At 31.2% G+C, this 12,131-nt stretch overlaps 1 protein-coding gene across 1 annotated transcript; it reads left to right on the top strand.

The window, feature by feature from the left end:
- Positions 1-1,855: 1,855 nt before the first annotated feature.
- On the top strand, positions 1,856-12,026 carry LOC113398967 (cilia- and flagella-associated protein 57). Its single transcript, XM_064216281.1, has 22 exons — positions 1,856-2,006; positions 2,423-2,572; positions 3,330-3,609; positions 3,691-3,807; positions 4,332-4,489; positions 5,094-5,206; positions 5,403-5,508; positions 5,583-5,724; positions 5,916-6,120; positions 6,196-6,413; positions 6,487-6,635; positions 6,870-7,284; positions 7,367-7,507; positions 7,582-7,722; positions 7,950-8,093; positions 8,169-8,400; positions 8,476-8,669; positions 9,177-9,273; positions 9,849-10,018; positions 10,425-10,604; positions 11,125-11,319; positions 11,907-12,026. The coding sequence occupies exons 1-22, from the start codon at positions 1,942-1,944 to the stop codon at positions 12,024-12,026; spliced, it is 3,732 nt and encodes a 1,243-aa protein (XP_064072351.1). The 5' UTR covers positions 1,856-1,941.
- The last annotated feature ends 105 nt before the right edge of the window (positions 12,027-12,131 follow it).

The raw sequence follows: 12,131 nt of genomic DNA, 5'->3' as shown, positions 1-12,131 counted from the left end.
GATGTTATCACTACTTATGCTGTGTAATGAAATAGAGTCTTCATATTTGTTCATCCTTGTTTATATAAAGTAGCTTCTCCTCCCGAGTCTATATTAATTATTTAATTTGGGTTTCAAATAATGATATTATTTTAAATAATATCAAATGTAACATAAATATAAAATTAATTATTCAAAAGGAACGAAGTCAGGCGATGTATATACCCTATCTGTACTATTTGTACGTCACATGTTTTTTTATTATTTAAGTATCTTGTAATGCATCTAAAATAAATTGCACAGGGTCCAAAGAATAAACGGCGACGTTTTTTAAAGAAAACGCTCAAATTTTTTATTGTCATATGACAAATAATTTGAACTTAAGTAACTATTTCATGAATAAAATTATTTTAAAAATAAGTAATAGATAAAAACGAAAAAAATATCAATCAAATGTGGATTTTATATACCTAAATTCTTCTAGTTACAAATGGTACCTATTTTAAGAAAGACTAGCTGATCTCATTTGGTAGACATAATATCTATGACGTGAGTTGAGTGAACTTTAGTAATATTCAAGAGCATTGACGAACTTGAGTAATAATAAAATTATTATAATTTATTAATAAGTATTCTTATTCATTAAGGTCTTATTGGTGAAATCCATTCTCAGAACGTACATGTTGTCATTCATATTTCGTTAGTGATGCAACAATTTGTTTTAGTATACGCGAGTCCTAGTACCTAACTGATGGCTCACATGCTTTGATTAATATGCCTGTCATATATAAGTTCGCAAATAAAAGTATTCAACGATTTTTGTAAAAATAGAAAGCGGTCAGAACTAGGAAAGATAGGACTCTGAAAATATGCTACAAATAAGTTCTAGACATATTTGAAATTAACAATAGATGTTTATACATTCATACTCTCATATTACAAAGCTGCGCAAATAAAGTGTTTGAAACCAGGACAACTAAATTATGCCGAAGCCTAGATTATACACGTGAAATGAGTATAAAAGTACTAATTGTATCTACGATACATGGTTTCGTTCCTCGATATTTATAACTTGTTAAATACTTCTTGTGTTCAATGTGGAATTTCGTCGTTTCCATTTTAAAATAATACCATATTCTTCTACACAAAAAATTTGGTAACTAATGTATACCAAATAATGTATGTTTTATAATTTTACTTTTTTCTTCCAATGATGCGAACAGCATTACGTCTCCGCTCCGAACTTTTTAAAATCTAATTGTTTATCATTATAAATCTGAATTTAGCAAAGAACTGAAATATTTGAGTTATTATAATTAAATTGATATGTTTACCGTTGATTCATTATTGTAAAAAGACGTTTTTATGTAATGTCCCGTGTATATGACGGAGGAAACAGCAAGTTACTTCGGAATTGCAAAGAGGATGCTCTACTAAAGATGACATTGAGCACCAATCAGGTAGAGTGGAGATAAATGGCGTTTCAAATGTAAGCGTTGCGCATTTTTTAACTTACAATAGTATAATTTTCAATCGAGTAAAATAAAGAAAATATTTGCTTCTACTGCTTATAAATTTAAGTTAAAAATTACATTAAAAACCGTTTTAAAAAAAATACCAATTTTATTCTTTGAGTAATTGATTCATTTACTAGTTTCGGCCTGCGTCTTGGCTCGTGTCTACCATTAGCAGATGTTAATTAATTACTAGTTTCTGATTTCCTCTATTACAAATAGATTTTCTACCTATTAGGCGGTATGTTTTTGCCCTACTTATTTTAAGATTTTATACAAAAATGGAACATCAAATTGTCTTGAATCGAATCTGCCGTGTCAAACATTTAACAGTTACCATAGCAACGATAAACAATATAATGTTTCTAAAGCGAGTATTGATGAAGCTGTCTATAATTTGAAAGTGATTTCACTTCTTTATACAAATTTACCTTAAAACTGTAACATCATGGGAACTAACACTCCTCCTAATATTTCTGCACGAATATTTTACGGATTAAGAACCGACATTCAGTAAGTAGATGCAAAATTAGCAATAATTTATCCAATAGGTACCTAAATAGTATTAAACTATTGTCGCCGTCATTTAATCATGTAAATAAATACAGTAGGTACAGTAGAAGCTTATATTAAACAAAACAAGTTATAGCCGACATTTGGTGAAGCAATTTTTGGTACATACATCTTAGATAGGTTTATTAAATAAAAAAGAACGTTTTTACAGTGTAAAATATAGATTTCGTTAAAGTAAACATAATAAGCCACAAACTACGTCCCAGCTCCATCATTAGATTAGCTATGGGACAAAATTATTGTATCATAAAATCGAATCAATATAATTCGAATCACGTAATTATTTATACAAAGTTGTATAGCTATAGCTTGTTTAAGCTATTTATGTTGATAAATAATGGAATTTAAATGTACAGGTACAATGCTCACTATATGACAGATTCGGAGATTATTTACCCCGCAGGCGGCGTAATTGTGATACACAATCACATTCAGAAAAAACAAAAGTTTATTCGACTTCAAGACAAACACAAACCAATTAAATCTGTAGTGTTAGCACCTAACAGGTAATTACACTAATTATACTCTTCTTTTGTTACTGTTTTTTCCTTAAACATTTTGTTACAATGAGCAAGGAAAACGTATATTATTATTCATATTGAAATTGTATTTTTTTTCTTAATTTAAAATAATACATAACACACAAAACCTACACTTAAAAAATAATGTTACTGCTGTGCTTAGAACTAAGCTCCTCTTAAGAAGGATTCAGGATTTATATTCTCCAACGCTGCAACTGAGTTGACCGTTGATTCGATCCGTGCTTGCTCAGTAAAGTCGACGTCAACGCGCACGTTATAAAAACGACAAAGTCCAGTCCAACACAGCTACTTAGATTTAAACCTATGACCCTCGGCTAAATACTACCGCTAACAATTTTTTCTACAAGTTTGAAGGGGAACGAGCCAGTGTGATAACTGGCACAAGGGACGAAAATCTTTATTCCAACGGTGACGTATTGGCTATGTAAATAATGGATAGTATTTCTTACAGTTCATTAGAACTGAATGATGGTAAGTGGTCACAACGACCACTTACCATCATGTGTCTCATTTGCCTATCCACCTACCTATTTTACAAATAGGTATTTATATATAATTGCAATAAAAACCAAAATAAAATAGTTTATTAATAAACGAGTGTTATTTACAGCATAAAATAATAGTTTGGAAATGTTTTGTTTTAAAATTCAGGCGCGAACTTCTAAAAATCTACAGAACCGTAACGGTTAAATATATCATTATACAATAACATAATTTTCAGGCGTTGGTTGGCTTTGAATGAAATCTCTGAAGAGGGTCAAAAGCCAATAATAACAATATATGATCTTACCACTTACAAGAGACGTAAAATACTTACCGTTCCTTTCGAAAATTCGACGGCTTGTGAGTTCGCATGTATCCAATTCACATACGACTCGAAATATTTAGTGGCAATAACTGGCGAACCGGACTGGTATCTGTATTATTATAACTGGGACAAGGGAAAAGTGGAGAGTCATGCCAAAGCTCAAAATCCTAGCGGTCAGGGAATCGTCGAGAGCGTAAGATTTACAGCTTTGTATTCGTACATTTTGCCCGCATAAAGATGATATTTGTGTGCTATTTTTAAACTGTGTTATTAGGTACAATGTAATCCGTCCGACGCAACGCTTGTGGTTATAACAGGGCCATATACTTTTCGTATTATGAATGTTTCTGAAACTGTATGGCGTCAATGGGGCTGGTGTAAAGCTGAAAATGTGAGTATACATAATATTTAATAATGAAAATAAAAGACTAGATAGGTAGAAGCTGAAAATGGGTCGATAATTTGTAGTAACTTATCTAGTTTTTCAATTGTTACATTTATTTTATTAGGTACTCTGTGTTTAAATAATTAAAGCATATATCAGTAAGGGTGGCGTTGAGCTATTGGTCTTAATTCTTAAGGGAAGGAAGAGGCTTTATTTGAGATATTGTGGTATTTAATGTTTTGTAATGTGTAATAAATACTATGACGAATTATTCTCACATACAAAAATATTTATGAATATAAGATCACTGCGGAATGAGACAAAATTTATTCGTAATATGTACGAGCAATCCGTGGGCTCATGTCCGTAAGGAAACAGTAAAAATTGTAAAAGCTTGTACAAGCTTTCTACAATTTATTTATTCAATTATTTTTAATCAAATTATTTAAGGAAAACAAAAACAAAATATTCATATTACTGAATTAAAAAATATACAGTGTTTATAATATACGTTTAACGCTTTCTTATAGATTAACATTACCAGTTGTATGTGGTTAACATCTGATCGCATTATGTTCGGAACGGATAGCGGAACAATTATGGTAGTAGAAAACGGCGATTTGCGTCAAAATTGTATATTTCGGGCCGCTGATGTTACAGAAATGTCGCTAAAGAAAATCGAAGCAGAGTAAGTGTTAAAAATAAGCAAAATAAAAAAAGCCTCTGTAGCTGTTTACCTTTACTATTTTGAATTTTAAATATATATTTAAAGAGAGTTAAGAAATTAAGTAAAAAGGGATTTATTGTTGCTTGCTCTTAAATGTTTACATATATTTTTATTTGAATATAAAATATGTTGGACTTATTATAATATATCGAAAACTGTTTTGGAAAAAAAATATTTTTAACAAAATGGATATGTCACCATAAATTTGTAAATACCGTTAGATCATAATCTATCTAGCGAGATTGTGAACTGTCTAAAGATTGTGAACCGTAATATACTGCTTACAATTTAACGCATTACTGTTCGGTATATTATAATCTACCGAAGCTAATTAAAGTTAAATTATAAAAACTCTAACCGAAACGAAATATCATAAACTATCGAAACTTTTGATGTTTTATTTTGAGTTAAATCACCGTTCACAATATTTCGGCAGTTTACAATCTCGCGAGATAGATTACAATCTAATGGTATTTGAATACGGTGATAGTTATAAGATATGTATATTAAGATAACTCCATAACTTCCTATGTACATAGTGTCTTTAAAATGATATCTACTAAAGATCAGGTGAAGGTGAAAAATCAAGTTCAACCAGTGCTGAAGGTGCTGCAAGTGAGACCGGGATAGTCGAAACTGAAAACTACCCCGTCACGTGTTTGATAAACTTTTCTAAAGGTAAACTTTTATTGTGTATGTGATAGAAGATAGTGTTTTTATGATGATGATAAATGATGTTACGTGGATTGTGCTTGTAGATACACCAGTTTAACTTCACTTCATTCTTCTTTTTCATTGTCTTTGTTCACCATTTTAAACAATATTAAGTATCGTGATTATCTTTGACGAATTTGGTGTTTTTTTTTGTTAATAGGATTCGCTTATGCATGTGGACAAGGCTATGTACATATGTTTGAGAAGGAGACTCCACATAATTGGCGTAAAAGGAACTTATTTCGAATCTCGAAAAAATCGTATAAGTAAGTTTTGTATGCAATTGAAAAAATAATTTAGAAAAATTGTGTTTATATAATTATTTGATGTTATCTTGTAGGCACACCCGAGAACACCCATTGTGGTCACCACTCGATGCTATTCAGCACATAACAATAGATCCTAATCAAGAAACACTTCTTATTACAACTCTCAGGAAACAACTGTACTACGTCAAATTGTTTGGACAACACATGCTTCAGGTATTTAACAACAAGGGCTATTACAAAACACTATTTATTATACAGCTTTGTTATTAACTTAAAAGGTATTTTAAAATTACAGTAATTATTTTAAAAAACAACCTACCTATGATTATATGTGCTATATTATTAATGACTTGTACATCTATTGCTTTTCATTTCTTATGATTCTTTGTTTTTGACTTTCGTAGAACCCAGAAATAGCATTTACAGAATTAGGTCCAGCGATGCATTATGGTCCAATAAATTCCCTATCGATGTGCGCTTGGAAACCAATATTCATGACGTCTGGTGAACAGGACAAGAGCATACGAATATGGAACTATATGACAGATGACGTGGAATTAATTAAATTGTATCAAGAAGAGATACATTGTGTATCTTTACATCCTACTGGTGATATGATAAGCCTTATCTAGTTAATTAATTTAATTTATAAATATTGACACTTATTAACTTGTATCTTTATAGGGCTTTTTGCTATAGTGGGATTCTCAGATAAGCTGCGATTCATGGTGGTTCTAATAGATGATTTTGAAGTTATGCGAGAATTTCCAATTCGTAATTGTAAACGTGCACAATTCAGCACCAATGGCCATCTTTTCGCAGCTGTTAATGGTCAAGTTATACAAGTGTTTTCATCCGTTTCTTTTCAAAATGTTTTTAATTTGAAAGGGCATAATGGAAAGGTAATGTAATCTACAATGAACTGCATTAGGTCTTTGGTAGGAAATGATGATGTAACCGATGAGTCTTTTTCAGATTACAAGTTTGGCATGGTCTGCTCAAGATTTGACTTTAGTGTCATGTGGCTCAGAAGGAGCTGTATACGAATGGAATATGTCTTCAGGGCAACGAGTTGGTGAAGTTATACTTAAAACCAACCAATTTAATGCATGTGCAGTAAATAGGTACAATAATTATAAAAAAAAATCATAAAATAATCTTTTGAATGTTTGTTTATATTATTCAGTGTGTCACATCAGAGAAACAAGAATGCAACTCTCTTTGCGCATACACACTCGATCACTATAATTTCTCATGCGCAGTTAGCAAGTTTCCGTTTCGAATGATCGCCGTAACCGGAATCGGTCAGGAGGACATCGTCCGTTTATTTTTCAAGATTATTTTCGTTTACTTTTTAGCAATGGAAAAACTACATACGGTGTCGGAAGCGATGGAGAAATTAAAGAAATTGGATCGAACACAATCCGTAGAAATTTAGGGTTAATTGGATGCGCTTTAGATACCATCTTACTGTCACGTTCCGATTTAATGTTGTTTATAACTGGTGGTGAGGGTGGTGTCACTGCCGTACAACTACCACTATTAGATAAAGCTATTTATAATGAATTTCATATGCACAATAAAAAAGTAACTGGCATCGCTTTATCGTATGATGACCAAACTTTAGTGTCAGTGTCTGACGACTCTTCTATCTGTTTATGGAGACTGACTAATGCTGACGGACGAGCTATAGCTCTTGATAAAGATTTTGCATATTCTAAAGAGATTTTAATAAGTAAGAAAGACTTACAAGAAAAAATCAATAGCATAAACGTTAGTATTTTAAAATACAAATGCTTAAGATCTAAACATATAGCAGAATTCATGTAGCTCAACTAAATATTTATTGTTTTAGCTACTGAGTACAAGAATGAGTGAACTGGAAACTGAACATACTTATCAGCTGCGTCAGGCCGAAGCTGCTCAAGCCGAGAAATTAAAAGAAGTACATGAAGGATATTGTGCGGCTATTGAAGAACTCAAAGAAAAAAATGAGGTATTGCTGATTTACAGCCTTTATTCAAAATGTTTATAAATATTCAAGCTAATATAATATTTTATGCGCTGTAGCAAATGGAAAACGAACACACTCATGAAATTGGAATGATACAACAAGACATAGCAAAATTGCGATCAGGCCATGAGAGAACCCTTCAAGCTTTAGAAGCTGATTTTAATATAAGACTCATAAGTGAATACGATCGATATCAGGTAAATTTTTAACGATTTGGTAAATACATTTTAAATAAAACTCATTTTTATAACTACCATATAATTGGTAAGGAAATTGTTACAGAGTATTATTATAGCTTTATTTATTCTGTATGAAAAGCAATTTATTTATGTCAAGCAATTTTAGTTTTATAAAGTTCGTTCGGTATGACCTTGTTTTTGGAATAGTTTACACCCATATAAACAATAACTTAACACATTAATAGAGCCTTGAAGATAAAACAGCACGCATGAGAAAAGATTATGAACAACGATTAGAAGATCTAGCAGAAAGTAAGCGATTAGCTCTGAGGCAAATAAATGATATGTTTGAAGCGAGATTAGAAGAGAAAGACCTAGTTCTACAAGAGGTTAGATATGATCATGTTTAATTTTAAGTATTGATATTATTAATAGTTATTATACACAAAATATTTATAACTTAGTTACAAGAACAAGCTGACATGGAAAAGAGAGAACATGAAACAATAAAAACATCAATTGAAGAAGATGCTGATCGCGAAATAATCGAAATAAGAACTGCGTACGAAGTGCAACTAAAAGAAGAAAAGGATGCCAACGTAAGACTAAAAGGAGAAACCGGGTTGATGAAGAAAAAACTTATATCTGCCAATAAAGAAATCGATGAATTCAAGCACCAAGTATCTCAACTTAAGGGTGATCATACTTAACTTCTACATATTATGCAAGGTATTGTTATACGTTATTTTATTGATAGCAATAATTTTATAGCTGAACATAAACAGTTCCAAAAAGTGATATCTACACTTGAGCGGGACGTAGCAGATTTGAAAAAAGAAATATCGGAAAGAGATGGCACTATTCAAGATAAAGAGAAGAGAATATATGAATTGAAGAGAAAAAAACAGGAATTGGAGAAATACAAATTCGTGTTGAATTTCAAGATAGCCGAATTGAAAAATCAGGTATTTAATTTCTTTGTATTATTTAAAACTAAGAATTCAGTATTGGTTACATTAGAGTACGTATTTCTAAAAATCACGTTGATATTTTTTACAACACATACGGGTTCGTTATGTACCTACATTTTATCATGATCTAAATATTTAAGTCATGGTTACTTATATTTTTTAATGCCTATTTGTACTGTTTAAATTATCTCGAGTAATTAATACAGGAATATGTCAAAGTATTTTTTTTTCCGAGACGTAAATGGATGGACTGGTGGTAAGTGGTCACCTTTGTACTGTAAGAATTTTGACTGTGTAATACTGAACTGACACATTTAACTACAACAGCAGTACCTACATTTGATGATTTGATTTTGATATTGCGTCATTGATTGTATTATTCGATTCGTCATTGTATTATTTGATTCGATGGAAGTTCGCCAAAGTTCATACCTAGCTTAGCTCTTAGGGCGAATCAGTGAACAATTAAGATATCTAATTTTTATTTCGGCTATGCATTAGATTGCACCTAAGGAAAATACAATACGAGAATTAAAAGTTCAAATAGATGACATGGAAAATGAAGAACTTAAACTATTGAATACTAAACATGATCTGGGTATGATTTAGCTTTGAAAGATTTCGGGTAGACTTAGTTTAGAAACACTACTCGTCAAAAAGTTACAGCTGGTTTAATTATTCGATCGTTCTGACCGCAGATAGAGCCATTAGAACGCGAAATTAAAATGAAAAAGATACGTATTCTAGAGCTGGAAGTATCTTTAGAAACACTTCTAAAGCAAAAAGATTTTCGCGGTAATCAAATTAATATTCAGTTGTAATTTTTTAAATTAATCACACTGTAGTTGATTTACTGCACTTATTTTATTTAATTCATATAATTGAAAGTAGTAGTAGAAGTAGCTTTCTCCTCACTAGGGAGAGGAGGCCTTAGCCCAAAAGTGGGACATTTACAGGCTGTTACAGGTATACAATGTTATTGTATAGATCTGTGCGTAAGAGTCCACCTGTATCTGTACACTAACTATGCACTAAAATACATCTCGTTTGCTAGTTTTTTGAGATTAGCCGTGTTCTTTGCCGAAATTCGGCTGGAAGAAATAATTGTAGTATATTAGCTTGATAATTTAAATACAAATATTTGTTTGTTTATTATTATAATACACATTTCAGAACTAAAGATCAGTCAGTTAAACGAGAAGTTGACATCAGCGAAAAAGGATTTTCTAAACGAAGCTAATAGAAATTTAACTTTAAAGAATACTTTAAAGAAAATTAAAATCGATCTTCATAACATGACAGCGAATTTTCAAGATCCGACTCAGTTGAAGCTTAGCGTTAAGGTGAGATTGTTAATGGTATTGTATTACTTTATAGCAATTATAATTATGAAAATAGTTAGAGTTGTCCTCAACAAAAAATACTCTTTTCACAATAAAGTAAATGCAATATAATTTAAAAAACCAACAGTTCACGACTTATAATATTTTTATCTATAATACATATCTTTAATATTTTTTAAATTATATAACAATAATTTGGAGACAAAAAATATCAATAGGTTCAAATTCTATTTATCATTCATATCTTCTTAAGAACCAGTTATTTCTTTATATTATAAAATGAGTATAATGGGAACATTCTCAAAAACAACAATTTATTTATGTCAATATTACGTTGGAATATTTTGATCTATTGAAATTACATACTAACTTCTTTTTTACCTATTCTTAAGTAATTGTTACACAGGCACTCTTTCAAAAATATGTCGAGGACATAGATTTCGTACGAAGTCGCATCGCAGAGGACGAAGCTATAAGAGAATTCAACAGGCAACGCGATCACCTCGAGAAGCAGGTGGCCGCGCTGAAAATGCAGCTGTCCAAGTCTTTGGATGGGTCGAAGAGCGATATTAGAAAGATCATGGATGTACGTACTTGGAACATTATAGTATATGGATACTTAAATATGGATTTTACTTCAGCTTGCTTCAGCTTAAAATATGGATTTTACTTCAGCTTGTTTCAGCTTAAAATATGGATTTTACTTCAGCTTGAGTAGGAACCACTCGTCACTTATTCTAACGCCACAAAGCAATGAGTATAGTTGTGTTCCGGTTCGAACGGAAAGTGTTTCAGTGTAACTAAATACACAAGGGACTTACCATCTTAGTTGCGAAGGTTGGAGTCACTGTTCAATAATTTTACTATAAAATTATAAAGTTATTGAACAGTTAAATTCCGAGTAACATTGCTGCTTCCTCATAGGCGGTCACAAATATAGTGTTTATATAAACTCCAAACCAAGAGCATGATGCCATTGCCAGCAGTAACACGCTTACAGGCTGTCATTTTAACATAATATTTAAAAAAGAGTTAATAACACTGAATAATTTTATCTCCGACCCACTAACAATAGTAGTCTAATTTTATTTACGAAATTTTTATAGGAAAACTGCACATTATTATCAGAAATAAACAATCTGCGCACTGAACTTAAGTCCACGAGGACAAAATGCTTTCAAATGGAATCGATTCTTGGCCTCTCGGCGCGGTACATTCCGCCCACCGCGGCGCGCGCGAAGCTCAAGCATGTCACTGAAGACCGACAACATCTTGATGAAAAGTATAAACAGAAAATTGAGGTACAAATTTGTTCATACGGAATATGTCTTTCTAACCCGGACAAACTTTAATCCAAAGCGATAGAAATAAATAATGTTTATAAATAAAAACAATTTATTTAAGCGTTCCAGATCTTCCTCGGATATAATGAAATATTACTTTTAAGAAACTGAGATCATAATTTAAAATTTAATCTAAAGATATCTCACTGGAATGTTATTTTGATATAAATCAATGCTAAAATTGTCATAAAAAACTTAAAGAGTTTACATTGTCCCAGTAAAAAGACATTTTGATATATAAAAATCCTAATTTATTTTATACAAAAAACAGCATTAATTTAAAAAGTGAAAAGTGAATGTAAGTGATGAAAATTACTCTAGGAAACATAATTGTAATATTGCACGGTTTTAAAATAAATAACCTTGCAAAGGTCATATGTCTCGAACCTTGTAATTTTATAGCGCTTCCAATGTATTAATAGTTACATAATTGTGATAGTAAAATTTTTTGTAACATTTCAAAAACCCTCTACACACCTATATCTATAATCAAGTCACTGTGAAGAGATTGAGCGAGGTAATTGCTTCAAAACAATATCTTTCAGGAAAGAGAAGAAATAATAGTTGCTCTTAAAGAAGAAAACGAACGTCTTCTCAGCAAGGCTCGTTGTGTCGATGAAAAACAAAGCGGAGATAAAGAACATGATTATGAAAAAGCAGAATAGTTGTAATAAATGTTGTTTTAAATATAATGGATTTTATTTAAAGACCAATGTTTTTCCTTTAATGGAAACAAACACTATATAAAATATAAACAAATAATTGATTCT

The sequence above is a fragment of the Vanessa tameamea genome, chromosome 2 (genome assembly GCF_037043105.1).
Source record: "Vanessa tameamea isolate UH-Manoa-2023 chromosome 2, ilVanTame1 primary haplotype, whole genome shotgun sequence".
Classification (NCBI taxonomy): Eukaryota; Metazoa; Arthropoda; class Insecta; order Lepidoptera; family Nymphalidae; genus Vanessa; species Vanessa tameamea.
The sequence above is the reverse complement of the archived record's forward strand: the minus strand, read 5'-3'. Positions and strand labels throughout refer to the sequence as shown.

Coding starts and splice junctions, on each gene's coding strand:
- LOC113398967 (XM_064216281.1), top strand. CDS start 1,942: ATGGGAACTAACACTCCTCCTAATATTTCTGCACGAATATTTTACGGA. Junction 8,670..9,176: donor TAGCCGAATTGAAAAATCAG/GTATTTAATTTC, acceptor GCTATGCATTAG/ATTGCACCTAAGGAAAATAC. Junction 10,019..10,424: donor AGTTGAAGCTTAGCGTTAAG/GTGAGATTGTTA, acceptor ATTGTTACACAG/GCACTCTTTCAAAAATATGT.